Source organism: Lipophrys pholis, assembly GCF_963383615.2.
Source record: "Lipophrys pholis genome assembly, chromosome: 5".
In the NCBI taxonomy this organism is placed as follows: domain Eukaryota; kingdom Metazoa; phylum Chordata; class Actinopteri; order Blenniiformes; family Blenniidae; genus Lipophrys; species Lipophrys pholis.
In genome coordinates, this window is record NC_137628.1 from 12385302 (window position 1) to 12400741 (window position 15440).

General features: G+C 41.1%; 1 protein-coding gene across 1 annotated transcript in view; it reads left to right on the forward strand.

Moving 5' to 3' along the window:
* Nucleotides 1-15440, forward strand: part of LOC308110400 (voltage-dependent T-type calcium channel subunit alpha-1I-like) — a gene marked incomplete at its 3' end in the record, with an annotated part of 220532 nt that overhangs the window by 191076 nt on the left and 14016 nt on the right. The window contains exons 32-33 of the mRNA XM_080464661.1: nucleotides 1267-1722; nucleotides 13899-14039. Coding sequence (XP_080320787.1) covers nucleotides 1267-1722; nucleotides 13899-14039 — 597 coding nt within the window. The remainder of the gene's footprint in view (nucleotides 1-1266; nucleotides 1723-13898; nucleotides 14040-15440) is intronic.

Below are 15440 nucleotides of genomic sequence, written 5' to 3' on the forward strand. Positions count from 1 at the left end.
TCATTTTATTAACCTCTGGGTCACCACTGCTCACCATCGACACCCCTTTACAGGTCACCAGCCCATCATATTGCTAACGCAGGACAGACCCTCATACATTCATGCGAGGGCTGTCAAATGATTAAAAATTTGAATCAGATTAATCCCAAAGTTGCTCTGGATTAATTTTGGTTAATTCTGATTAAATAGCTTTCATTTTTAATCTATTAATACATTTAATTTTTCATTATCAAACAGACTCAAGTAAGAAGCGAATAGATCTGCACTTCACCTGTTTATTAAACACCTTTTATGGTTCATATTACCAAAAAATGTCTTTCTTTATCAAAACAAACATTTATCCACATGAATGCATTCCTGTTACTCCTTCTCCTTGCTGGCATTGTCCAAGAGGAGAGCGGACCGCTTATTTACAGTGTTGCTGACACTGTACTCAGCAGAATCCCAGACTAACAGATGCTTTGGTCTAATTTGGTATTTTCGTCTGGAATTGCTCCGTGAAAAGAAAGCTTCTTCCTGCAGAGTGTGCAAAATACTTTATATCTGTCGAGTGTTCCGTCTTGGGTTTTTTTTTTTTTTGTTCTCAAATTTCCCATCAAGAGGGCAAACGTTTCAATTAGCGTCTTCCAACTGGCGGCATGTGCAATGATAAGTCTTCCGAGACAAACGTCCCAAAATGTGTTACCAGAGACTCTTTAAGGATTTCTAAGCTGCAGATGGATTAATTGTGTTAAAATGTTTAATTAGATTAGTCATGATAGATTATTTCATGTTAACACATCAATTTTGACAGCCCTAATTCATACCCATAGTCAGTGGTTGGAGTGACTCTAAAGTATTTGGAATTTGTGAGGAAAAAAAGAGAAAAACAACACAAAATAATCCATAGATTTCTATTCACTTATATAGAACTTTTCTACCATATGAGCAGTCCTCAAAGCACTTTACGCTGCCAATCACATTCACACACACAAACACAGGCAGCTGCCATACGAGGTGCTCAGTCCATCCAGCAGATTGAGGTTCAGTGTCTTGCTCAAGGACACTTCAACATGCGGACAGGGGGAGGTGGGAATCGAACCTGCAACATTCAGATTGAGAGAAGACCAGTCTACCAACCGAGCCACAGCTGCTCCAAACATAAAAACATGATGAAAACTCCACACAGAAAGGCCCTCCTGTCATCTGCTCTTCTGTTGCACTTTCTTGACTCGTCTCTGATTTCCGAGCTCAGCCTCTCACACCGTCTCTGTCCTGCTCCACCAGGACACACTGAGGGAATGCCCTCCCAGCCACCAGGGCGCCGATTACGGCTGCCACGCTGGACTGCAGTTCATCTCCCCGATGTACTTTGTGTCCTTCGTGCTCACGGCCCAGTTCGTCCTGATAAACGTGGTGGTCGCTGTGCTCATGAAGCACTTGGACGACTCCAACAAGGAGGCGCAGGAGGACGCCGAGATGGACGCCGAGATCGAGCTGGAGCTGGCGCAGGGAGGCCTGTGCTGCATGATGGGGGGCATCGGAGCCATCGCCGGGGCCACGGGCTCCGTGGTGAGCGGCGCGGCCGTGGGCGGCGCGGCATCTGCCGCTATCTCGGTGGGGACTGTCGGGGGTCCGAGTGGCGGGGTCATGGCCCCGCCGCGAGACGGAAGCGGTGGCGGCGGCGGCTCGGCTCTTGATGGACGCACACACCATCGATGTCGGCTCTACTCTCCTGCGCAGGTAGGAGGATTTTCATAGATTCAGAAGTGATTATTCCTCATGCAGCTTCTACTTTCACTGAGGCTGACAAGAACTGCATTGTATTTATCTGTCATGTTTTTGGAGAAAACAAGTTGATTACATTTCACAGCCACAATTCAGTGTCATTTGTGAAGCCAAAACATAGCAATCAAGAAGAAAACATCATTCATTCCCCAAAGATCTATGAAGATGTGTCGATCTAAAATAATGTTTTTAGGTCCTGTAAAATATTACACACTAATTTCCTTGTGATGGAGTTTTCCTCATCACCACTGCAAACGACAGCCTCAAAAATCAACATATTCAATTAATTTCTGATGATCCCAATAGTATTATCTTACAATATGGGCTTTGCTTGTGATTAATGCATCTTTACCAATGGATCTTTAAAAAAATTTTTTAGTGGAGGGAGTGGGAAAAGAACCAAAAGAAAGACTGAAGTTCTGTTACATTGTTTTAAAAGTACTCGATTCTCTTTGATTCAATATGTTAAATGCATATTTTCAAACAATCCTCAGTTTTCAAACAATTCTCAGTCTAAACAGATATGATTGCAAGTTATTTTGAAAACTGCTGCAGACATAAAACAAGGCTTTGCTCTGTTTAAAGAATAATCGTATTGGCTACAAAAACGCAGATCCAAAAGTTTTGAATATTATTCAAATTGTCTGCATTAGTGTTTTCATTTGGACTCATGATTTCGAAAGCAGTGAATTGTACTTAAGTAGAAGTATGTAATTCCCTACTTCGATAAAAGTACTTATCATAATAGTGTTTGATTACAATAATGTAAGTGTTGCTGAGTCATTATTTCCACCCGTGTGCATAATAATAAACTACCTGAAGTGCTTTAATATATGACAATAACAATACAAATGCTGCTCCCTGCATCACTATGAGGCGTAAAAAAGTAGACAGTGTACATGTAATACAATTATATAAAAATAAAGTTTAATAAAGTAGACAAATTACACATAATAAAAATCCATAATAAATAAAGTGCAGAAAATCAGACACAGCTTTCAGACAAGAGAAACTATACATGAAACAAGACTGCATGTGGTGGAGATATTAAAACACTAATAGCGTAGACATGTAGTGCTTTCCAGAAGGCATCAGTTCAATCGGGCGATGAGCTGGGTGGAAGAATGGCACTGGTCCTTCTCAGGCATCTGGAGCTGGCTGTCTCTTCCGGAGTGGGTAAAGAGCAGCCAATTATTTCCTGGACTGTGTTTAGAAGCCTCTGCAGGGCTTTCCTGTCTGGTAAATGCGAAAATATGATAATTGTTTCAGGTTAGCTTGTGGCAAAGTTACTTCACTTCAGAACATCATCATTTCTTGCTTACCGATCAGCCAATGATTCGGATGAATTTTGTATCAAATCAACAGAAAACCCAGTTTTTGGGAAAACAAAAAATGATATTCAGATATTGAACACGTCGCTATTCCTCTTCATTCTTGATGGAACGTAGGTCTTCCGCGAGCACTCGCCATCTGATATCGTTTCAAGTAGTAACTTTTGCCTCACAGCACATGGCCTCTACTTCCCGACAGTCGGTAATGGTAGTTTCAATTTTAGTGAAGCCCTGTTTACGCTACAACATTTTCAAGTGAAAATGCAGAACTCTCATAGTATTTTGGGTGTTCGTTTACCTGAATATGGTGCTCGGAGCCACAGAAAATGCGTCGACTCCGTCTCCATGGAAACGGATGGGAAACACAACTTTTCTTTTTTGAGCTCGGTCTCCGTGTAAGTGTTGGAAATGCTGCCACGAGGCCTGCGCACCACGGCTGTAGGAAATAGTTCTTCTGTACATGCGCGAGTAGATGGACAATAACAATAATTGGGGCCTCCAGAGAGTCTTCACTCCCAGTCCATATTCTACTGGGACTTGAATTATTGTTGCGAGTCTCTCGGAATAACAATACAACTTGGTCGTCTGTCCATACAAATGTCCGTGTACTCACCATTGTTGATGTTTTCTAGAGTATTATTCACTATTCATTATTTTACTACAAAAACAACCAACATCACCCACTAGTAGCCCAACATGAAAACAACATTGTTTGAAGTGTTTTATGCAGTTCCCGTGTAAACGGACATCGTTTTCAAAAACAATGTGTTTTCACGTGAAAGACTGTCATGTAAATGGGGCAAGTAGTGATCCCATAGGGATACTGTTGAACATTTACTGCACAGGAGAGAAATCAAATAAATGTTTTATGCACACTGTACTGGAACATTTTGTGGCCACTTCTCAGCAGAGTCTGACAGTGGGAGATTACAACGTTGACCTGACAGACTGTGATTCGGCTCATCGGCATAAATGCGATCTCCCCGCAGCATCAGGGCCTTTGTGAATTCAACCAGCTCTGCCGAGCAGATGAGTCATCAGTCACCCAGTATCACATCCAACAGCATAAACGCAGCGCTGCCAATCTAATTGCTGATTGTGGTGACGCACTTTCTGTGTGACAGTGTAGTGTCACTTCGGATAGTCACAGCCTGAAAGGTGTTTTGTTTTGTCCCCGAAGGCTTTGAGTCATGGTAACTAATAGATAAATCAGCCTAATCTGCTGAATAGACTCTGGGATTTGAATCTATATTAATTAAGAACTAATTCAACTAACTGAAAAATAATCATCTGTCCTGGTTTTTAAGACAAAAGAAACAATTTGCAGCAAACATCTCAGACTCCCTGAGCTTCTAATTCGCACCACTCAGTTGTTTGTTTTTAGTTATGTTTTGCAGACTTACTGATTAAGAGGTTAGAGTTAAAGATTTGTTTCAAAGTCTCTTATGATGAATGATGAATGAATGCCACATACAGTGTTTTCTTTTTCAGACTAATTGTTGGTCAAGAAATGTTACAAAACGGTAAAAAAATAAATGGCCATCATATCTTGTAATGTCTTCTTTTAATCAGTACAAAAGCCCAAATTCTATCTTTTTCTATCATTTCAAACCATGAAGAATCAATTTGATCTTTTTTTCTATGTATGATCAACAGTGTCACCACAGTTACCTTGAAAAAAGCAATCCGATTACTGATGACGAGTTACTCCTTTAAAATAAAACTGAGTTACTTTACAAATGAATTGCTTTACTTTCAGCAGCTGATGGTAAAACCCCCCACCGCCTCAACTTAAATATATATATATAGAGAGAGAGAGAGAGAGAGAGAGAGAGAGAGAGAGAGAGAGAGAGAGAGAGAGAGAGAAACCTATAGCAGCTTCATTCGTAGTGGCCTAAGCCGGCCATGACTAAGCTTTATTAAATAGAAAAGTCTCATGCCTATCTTCAAAATTTGAGAACATGTTAACCATAACTAATACGGCTGTTGATATTCCAGTTAACTATATTGAAAACGTTATATTTTAACCAAACTATACCTCCACTGTAATGTTAGCAGTACATTTTACCATTGTAATCATGAAGATCCTGTATCTTCTGATATCTAAAAATGTTTCCATGCAATCTACTTTTGATTCAAAAGTATTTAGGTTTAAGCTTTGAAACCTCGACGGTTCAAACTTGGTTGCTATTTAATTTCTCTCCTACCACACACAGGCTGTTCACACCTCAAGACTCTCGGCTGAGCTTTGCATGATTGGCATGTTCATCTCGGTTATTTTCGAGCCATCATTACCTTCATCCCCATCAGCAGTTGATGCAGCTCACCCAGCCGGGCTCGGTGGGACTGCACAGCAGCTGGAGTTGTTTTGGTTCCCGAAACACCTCTGCCCTACTTGCGCAAATCCAAGATGTTGATGACAACCGCACACATGCGCAGGAACACGCAAAAAAGAAAAATGCACGAGACACAACGTGGAGAACTCTTCAAAGTACCCACCTGGTGCACGTGTTGGATAATATGAAATGGCCTTCGACTTTACGATTCTAAAAATACTTTTGAGTGGGGGCAGCGGCAGGTTTGGCTCTCATCCCTCAGCTTCCTGATTACTGCGTCTCGAGCGGCAAGCCAGTGCGAGCTACATTCACAATCTCGCTCATAGGAAATTATAGCACCTGCAGAAAAGAACAGGTATTTTTAGATGTGTGCTTGCAGAGGAACAAAGTAGGTGACATGTAAATAAACAAAAGGTAGATGCAAAGCGGAATGGAAGAGAAAAACAAGTGAAATGAGAAAACTGAGGAGAGAAATAGAACAAATTTAAATGGAAAATTTTGAGGGAAATGGAAAAGGTAAAAAAAAGAGCTTCAGGTAACACTTTGGGAAAACTGCGTGACTCACTTTTTTAATAGTTGAAAAGAATGAATGAGGAGCCAGCGTCGTGTTTGACTCATTGGATGACCGTGGGGAGTGACTCAAAGTGTGTTTGCACCAAACAAGTCTGTGGTGCCGCGTTTGTTTGGGCTGGAGACAGCGGTGTCAGGTAAACTGTGAGTCGGCTCATTAGAAATGATTCGGTAAACACAATGACTGATTAGTAGAGGAAGACCTATGAGAGCAACTCCGCTTGATACCGACAAAGGAACAACACATCATCGATGTGTAAACCAATCGTTCACATTCAACACCACTGCCAGCCGCTAAAACAGTAGCGAGTAGGACTTCTGAAGGTTTGCTGTGATATCTGGTCAAGATCGACTTCTCGACATTAAGTATTGCAATAAACTTGCTACTTTTACCTATCTCTGCTGTGTTGACAGAATATTATTTGAACCCCCCATGGTCAGATGGAAATAATAACTATCCAGGACGTTACCGCAACTTTAGTGATGCAGAGCAAGAAGAGTAGCTTATCAAAACCATGGGACATACAAGGGACATACCCTAACCCACACACTTTAGTCACAAGCTAAAAAAACAGGGAAGGATATAGATTGCGGGCTGATATATACTAATGCACCTACAGTTCGCATCGCATATAGCATATAGCATATAGCATATAGCATATGCGCTGCCCCTTCACTTGTGGAGGTTCTGCAGAACGTCTGATATTTATCTCTTACACTTTGATTACTCCTTCCATTAATTCCTGAACTGGAAGCCAGGAGGAAAAACCAATAATCCAGTCATTTCAATCATGTTATTATTTAACCTTCTTGCTGCAGGTAAAATTTCCCACTGCTGACAGCTGGAATAAATTACCTGGGAAAAAAAAAAATCCTTGAATTAAGCTGAGGAGAACTCAAGAACCTAGTAATTGTGTTGTTTTTTTTCCCCATTTGCATTACACACAGTCATTGTGTTCACTCTTATTGTTAAAAAGGAAGAAAAAAAAAAGACTAATTACAGCAGCTTTATGTTAAGTGGCCTCACTCTGCAATAAACTTAATGAACTGTGCTGAATAACCTAAATCTCACTCCCAGCATATTGTGCTGTGTTACTGTTACTTCACTGTTGCACAGGTTTTCAAATCCTCTTTTATTTCATTCGATTGAGACTGAACACTTAAGGTCAAAGCAAAGTAAAACTTACACATGCATTCCTCTGTATGATGAAACTGCATGAGTTACTAATGGGGATGCGCTGATACTGAACGGCATACTCGTAAAAGCCCCCCCGATACAACCCGATAAATATTATATCATGTCGCAAATAGCTAAAGCTTAGTCTCCGTACTCTAAAAGAGTATATTGCTGCATTCCTAGTTACTAATTATGTTTTTAATCATCCTCCGTCTGCACCGACTGGGTCAGACTTGCTGAATTCGGAGCTATTTTGTGATCTTTTTTCAGTCAAATGAATCAAAGAAATCGGCACGGCTTTGGTTCAAAAAGGAAAACGAACTTAGTCTTGAGAGTGACACTGTGTGGTTGGGCGAGGGAGCGACGGAGCGGGGGAGGAGGGACTGCGAGAGAGGGCTGACTGTGGAGTGGTTGGCAGACGCAGCGAGATAGTTCTTGTGGGTGTCGGGCTTCACCACAGTCTCATTGTGCTTATGGCTCATGGTCTGTCAGCTCACTGGTATTTTTAACCAGGAACGTCTTCCTTGCCGTGCCGTATTTTTAATCTCTGTCCTGATTAGCTGCTGAGCATGGAGGCAGCCTTTTTTTTTTTTTTTTTAATTAAAGCCATAAAGTAAGGGCAGATATTGTATTGAGATTAAGATTCAGCACGGTGGCAAAAAATGTGATGATAATTCAGAAGCTTGAAGAAAACACACTTGAATATCAATAACATTGAAAATAGTAGATCTTGCTTATCGAGAAGAGTGACATCTCATCCGAATGGAGTGTCGTCTAATATTATAATATAGTAGTAGAATGAAGCTCCGACAACGTTTCAGGTGAAAATGAATTTTAGAAAAGTGATGTCAGTTTACACGGAAAAGACAGAAACACTAAAATAAGATGCAGTTTTCTTATTGGTCCACTCATGGGTGCTGTTGTTTGTTTTTGTTATGAAACCAAACACACATGCACAGACAACAATACGCTATAAACATCAATAATGGCAAGTACACAGGCACTCGTCTGGACAGACGATGAAGTTGGATTGTTATCGCGGTGACTCTTTTCTGTAAAACTACCAAGTCCCAAGCGAAAGTAGACATGTCATGATACTATGGAGGTCACCGTTGTTGTTATCGTCCATCTACTCACACACGTGCAGACTATTTACTAAAACAACAACCAACAGCGCCAACCCATAGCCTGGCATGCCAGCTACATTGTTTTCACCATTTTTGTAATTTCTGTGTGAAACAAAATCGTTTTCGAAACAGTGCTGTGTAAACGGGCAACTTTTCTGAAACAACAATGACGCATTTTTACTTGAAACGTTGGAGACTCCCCATCATGTCTAAAGCTAATGAAACTCATAGTAACTGACATGTCTGTGTCCTCACAGGAGCTTGTAAAAAGACATGTCAAAGAAGAGACATTTATAGGTCCTTTTTATGCTCCCATCAAACATATTATTGCTTCAAAAATTGCATTACGTACACACAAATTGTATTATGCGTTGCAAAAATGTGTTTACTCCCAAGTAATGTCCACACAAATCTGGTTTCAAATGTAGAAATATCATTACGCAAGAGAAACCTGATCACCCATAGCCACTCAAAGAAAAAGTTGCATACATAGAACTTCCTAAAGCATGCACACATACTTGTCCAACTTTATTTTTTTCTTTTATCTTCATAACCAATCAAATAAGTCTTCTCCAGGCCAGCACTTACTGTATCATACATTTCCATAAAGATAGAGCTTGAAAAAAAATAATAAATGCAACTGCAGAGGGCAAACAAGGCAGGAAACAGCGCTCATTAAAACCACTCAACTTATTTCAGTCCCATTATTACCATCCGTGCTCTGCAGATAACTCGTTAGACTTCCACAGTTTTCTGACACTCTGCAGGCTCCCTACTGAGGCACGCTTAGTGTTTTTGGAAATTGATGTACAGCTTGTATCAAAAACTGCAGTGTCCATAAAAGCAACTTTTCATGCGACTTTGTCACCTCAAGGTCCACGCCAAAAAGAAAAGAAAACGAGCTGTAGCTTCAAATAAAATACATTATTTCACAGAACGGAGTCCCTAAGAAACCACAAACACAAAACACAGACCATTGTTGTTCAATTTGCTCTTTAATGATTTGAGCTTTGTGAAAGACTTCACTAATTATCCTCGCACTGAACAATTGATCCAATTTGTGAACCAAAACATTTTAACAAAAGCCAATCGGCTATAATCAAGTGGCTGCGGCTTGTCATTAATTAAGATGAGAACGGAAGAAAAAAGGGGAATCTTTTAAAGAGTACAAATTTAATTTCACTGAATTAATTTCATAATGATCACAAAATGCTCTTGTAAAGTAAGAAAAGGAGCAAGACACATGTCCATGACGTGACAAGACCAAGACCACAGGCCCCAAGACCAAGACTTCAAGGGGAAGAGACTGAATCGAGACTGAGACCAGAGTAACCCAAGACAAGGCCAAGACCAAGACAAGATGGGTCAGTTAGTCAATTCCCATTTCCACATGTCCACTTGCCAAAGTGTCCTTGTGCGAGACACTAAAACCCAGATTGCTCCCAGTGGATTGACAGCACCTTGCAGGGCCGCAGCCTCCATGCGTGTGTGCGTGCGTGCGTGCGTGCGTGCGTGCATGCGTGACTAGGTGAATGTGATTAACAATGTAAAGTGCCTTGGGACGACACACACAGTTGAAAAGCGCCACATAAGTGAAGTCCATTTACCATTTGAGGACAGAGTGTCCAACTCTGCTCCTTGATGGCTGCCATCCCTTTTAAACCATTTTCGACGTCTCCCTGCTTTAGCTAACTTGAATCTAATGGTGATGTCATCATCAAACTGGTATAAATGCTGAATAATGAGCCCCTCATTGCAATCAGGTTTGTTGCAACTGGGAGAGACTTTACATACAGGACATCGGCCCTTGAGGACAGAGTTTAGACACCCCTACTTTAAGAGGAAGACCAAATCAAAGTTACTTTATTGGTACTCAATGGTATTTGGATGTTTCGATTACAGATTTGCCAATATTCGTATTAATATACCAAGAAGTCAATTCAGTGCTTCATGCTAAACCACAACTTCCACCAAAATAACCATAAAACCACAGATTGAAATAGTCCTATCTCATATCAATGAGTCAATCTTAGAAGGTAATCTTTTTCTTGTGCAGCCTAGTGTGGTTAAATTGTATAGCACATTCTATCTGAGAATTTTAAACACTGATTTTTGTTTTTTTACTATCAGCTAACTCAGTATATTTAACTCTCAACAAGTATAAAAAGTCTTTCCAAAACATCACATAGCGGTTTTCAGTACAATGAAGAATAAGTGGAGACTGTGGGGATTCGGTGTGGATCTCGATGGGAGAAACCAGATAGCCACACTGAGAATAAAGCAGCATCATCAGCACCATTTTCTTCAACCAAGGACGTCCAGCCGGGACAATCAATCAGGCTGCCTCACCCCTCGCCATTCGACCCCACCAACACTTGAAACAACGAGTAGACTTGCACAACTCGACCCCGTCACCTCACACCCTTTAGCAGTTCCTCCTTCACAGAGGGAAAAAGAGAAAGAGCAGGGGAGAGAGGGGAGACTCAGTGTGATCTTCAGATGTCGCAGCAGGATTGCAAGAAGGGCAGAGGCTGGAGAAGACCAGTGAAAACCCAGAAAGTCTGAATCTGAGGGAAAGATTATGTTGATTAAACTTGTGAAGCGAAGAAACTATTCTGAAGCGCAGAAGGGATTTTTGAAAGGAAACAAAGACTCGCTGTTTTTACACAAGACCTATTAAGACACAAACCTCCTGAAACCAGACATCCTTTCATTGTGGGGCATGTCCATACTCGAGTTCCATCCATCCATCCATCCATCCATTTTCTCCCGCTTATCCGTTTCCGGGTCGCGGGGGTGGCAGTCTGAGCACTGTCACCCAGATCACATTGCACCTATTAAGAACCTTTCTGCAGGTGGTGAGCCCACAGGAAGGTGTCACACGGCGTGGGACACGAACCCACTACCTTGAGATTGTTTGTCTCATGCTGCACTAACTGAGCTAGCCGGGGGTACTACTCGAGTTCCACCAATTAAAAATAAAGAGTTAATGAGATCAGGACTTCAATTGCCAAATCTTATAAGACTTCTTCTTGTGATTTTCCAATATATGTTCTCCTTCCCAGATGGCTGACTTTCTTCAAACAAGAATTTTGCCAATTACTCAAATGAGTTTCATAAACGGGAGGTTTGTTATGATCAACGTTGGTCTCTTTGAGTCTATGGGTCTCACGCACGGATTACAATGTTTTTCAACTGCTCCAGCCCATGTGCACCACAGCCAAAGTGAATATTTGTACATGCACGAGTCGATGGATAATAACAAGAATGGTGTCCAAGTCCAACTTATAAAATAAGTTTGGAAAACACAAAACAGTGCTGAGGGCAGGAGGGGGTTGTCCTCATTTAGAAAAGGACATGGATTTGGTGGACATACAACCGAGTGCTGGGTCTACCTGCGACTTGATAATTTTATAGTTATGTCACCCAGAATAACAATCCAACTTAGTCATCTGTCTATTTAAAGGTCCGTTTACTCCCATTGTTAATGTTTATGGCGTTTTGATCTCTTTGTTCACCTTTGCATGGTTTTGTTACAAAAACAACAAACAACGCCAACTCGTGGCCTGGTACACTAACGACATTAATGTCAGTGTTGCTGTGTAAGCGGACGTCGTTTTCAAAACATTTTCTGAAACAAAAACAATGCTTCTTCATTTAAAACGAGGGAACAGGGCCTTATGCGACAACAAGAGAGCCTCATTAACATAAGAAACCTTAAGGTCACAAAGCTGGCTGTGGAAGCCACAAATATATATTTTCTGAGACACCATGATTCCTAATAAACAAATAAAACTACAGGACCTTTAAAGCTGACAAAAGTTACTGTTCTCTGTATTCAATCTGCCATTAACAACTAAAAATAACACCAAGTCTGGCAGGTAGTGGTTAATTAAACCACGTAGGGCCTGATGTAGGAAACACATACCATGCGTCACACACAAGGAGTGAATGACGGAGTAAAATGAAAGGATGGAGCTGAGAGGAGTATGAGCAGCCCGAGGTCAGTGCCAAAAAAGGTCCAACAAAACACGAATCCTGAGCAAGACCCTCGACCCTCCCCTCCTCCTCAGGACACACTTCTAAAAGACATTATTAAGCTCAATGTGGTTCTCCTGACTAAATAAAGGCTAAATAAAACATAATAAAAATGTCGATCAGCCATAACATTATGACCTGGCATTGTGTGGGTCCTTTTCCTACAGCCCTGTTCATTGAGGCATGGACGCTTTCTAAATCTGGTGCTAAAATGGTCGTATAAAATCATTTGAGTCCTTTAATTTAAGACTTGTTTGTGCAGCACATTCCACAGATGCTCCATTGGATGATTGTTATGTCCCCAAAACCATTTGTGAATCATTTCTGTTTCGCCACTGCTATGAGGGAATATCATTTCCCCATGGGTTCAGGTACTTGGCTTGTTTATGTAGTGCATGTATGAAAAAATGTATCAATGCTACTGAGAAGATGTTTCACACAGAGGGCACAAATCTATTTACTATGTTTTTGTATACATAGACAAGAAGCAAAGTATTTTTCAATAACTGATGGAGAATCTTCGGGACTCAGGCTACGAAGGCCCTGTTTACTCAGCAACGTTTCGAGTGAAAATGCATCGCTTTTGCCTTTTAGTTTCAGTTTTGTTTTGAAAACAATGTTTAGTTTTCACAGAAATTCTTCCACAGGCTGAAAACAGTGTACTGTAGATTGCATGCCAGGCCACAAATTGGCGTTAATGGTTGTTTTGTAATGACAACACACACAAGCGCGTAGAAAACAATTATAAACATTAACAACGGTGACTACACAGGCAGCCGTATGGACAGACGACCATGTTGGATTGCTATCCCGGGTGACTGTCAATTATAAAACTACCAAGTCCCAGGAGAACATGTACTGGGAGTCATGATACCCTGGAGGCAAACATTGTTGTTATTGTACACCTACTCACACATGGGCATAATACCAATTTATTACGGCTGTGGAGCGCATGCGCAATAGCAGCGTTCGAGAAAAGTTGATTGTTTTTAAAAAAAGTTCTGCCTTGGAAAACCATTTTCTAAAAATTGTTTCCAGTGACTATGAGCATTGTTGTGTAAACTGTCACCCAAAACGTAACTAAAGTTTTCCATTTTTATTTTAAAGTGGGGACTGATCTTGTGAGTCCTCCCACTCCTTTTCGAACATGTTTTATGGATAATAATATTGGATCCGTATTTAATGTAATATTTGAAATAAACAAATGTCATTTAGTCATAAAGCGTAAATCCTCTGCTGGCTTACATTCTGTCCTAAATTGCGTCTTGTTGACCTTTCTCCTGTGCTTCATGGTCCAGATGTGATGCCTACATGCTCAGTGTTGGTGTTGTTAATGGAGAACAAGGGCTATTCTCACACTGGAAATATGTAATGTAATGCTCTGACGTTGGTGTGTGTGTGTGTGTGTGTGTGTGTGTGTGTGTGTGTGTGTGTGTGTGTGTGTGTGTGTGTGTGTGTGTGGTGTGTGTGTGTGTGTGTGTGTGTGTGTGTGTGTGTGTGTGTGTGTGTGTGTGTGTGTGCGTGTGCGTGTGCATGTGCATGTGTGTTGCAGGAGAGCCAGTGGCTGGACAGCGTCTCTCTGCTGATTAAGGACTCTTTGGAAGGGGACATGATTGACAACCTGTCTGGCTCGGTGTTTCATCACTACTGCTCGCCTCCTGTCTGCAAGGATTGCAAGAGTCATCCACAAGAGGTCTCACACACGCACACACACACACACACACACACACACACACACACACACACACACACACACACACACACACACACACACACACACACACACACACACACACACACACACACACACGAGAGATAATGCTTATTGACCAAAACGCAAATCAACTTACGTCTCGGCCCTCAATAGTAGCGCAAATTGTTTAAGTCAGACAACACCTGATCAAAAGGAACAAAAAGCATCTTAACCCTCAAAAGAAAAGCATTGCTGGGCATATGAACGACACTCCGTAAGTTTAGAAGTCCTTTTATTCTTGGTCTACACACACCAAACCTCTCTTTACAGCCTGCTAGCATTGGGCTATAAATAACTGCGGATGTGATGATCATGATCATGGGCAGACTGGAGTCCAGTACATGCTTCATACAAAGCCTTTGTAATTCTCTGCTTTAATTCTCTGCACCAGATGACCGGGCACTTTGATTTGAGGTTATTAACCAAATCTGTTTCCACAAAAACTCAATTTTAAACCCCGAACATAGTCGCTGTGTGACTGATGTAGTGCTGAGTATGCCTCTGTGTGTGTGTGTGTGTGTGTGTGTGTGTGTGTGTGTGTGTGTGTGTGTGTGTGTGTGTGTGTGTGTGTGTGTGTGTGTGTGTGTGTGTGTGTGTGTGTGTGTGTGCGTGCGTGCGTGCGTGCGTGCGTGTGTGTTCACACTAACAGCATCGCGACAATAGCCATCAATATCCGCTGTACTTGACTAGGAAGGACGTCATACAATGCGCCGACACTAAATAATGAATGTCCGCTATCGAGCTGGTATGATGTCGATATCCGCAGTGTGTTCTTCTTCTGAGGTTTGTAAAAGAGATTTAAGCCTGCTGAACAAGCTTACACACGCACAAACACAGCAGTTGTAACCTGTCGTTTACAAAAGAATTATCCAAAAAGCTTCCGTTTGGACGGAAATATTCTTTTTATTGTCATTATTACAGGGCAGCAGTCATGGGGTATGACTATGTAGCCAAAATGCTAAAACAATTGCCTAATCAAGCACATACACATCCATTCCTGTCACTGCACAGCCTCTTTCATGTGTTTGGATCAATTTGTATGCATTTTGCTGTTCGTCCTTTCTTTGATTTGGGTTCAAAGACGCAGCGAAAACAAAGTGTCCTGATGATATTTGTATAGTCCAGGTTTCTGCAATTTTTATGAGCAAAAAAGCAGTTTTCATGATTTTCCATCAAATAAAATCCATCTTGGCTTTAGCTTTTGTAGCCACCTTTAAAGATTTTTTCTTTTTTTCGTGGATTTTACTTCATTGGCGCAATTATATTAGCCTCTTTGTTATTTTGTTATTGATCACTAAATAGTATTGATAGTAACTTTATATAATTATGGTGTTGGTCAAA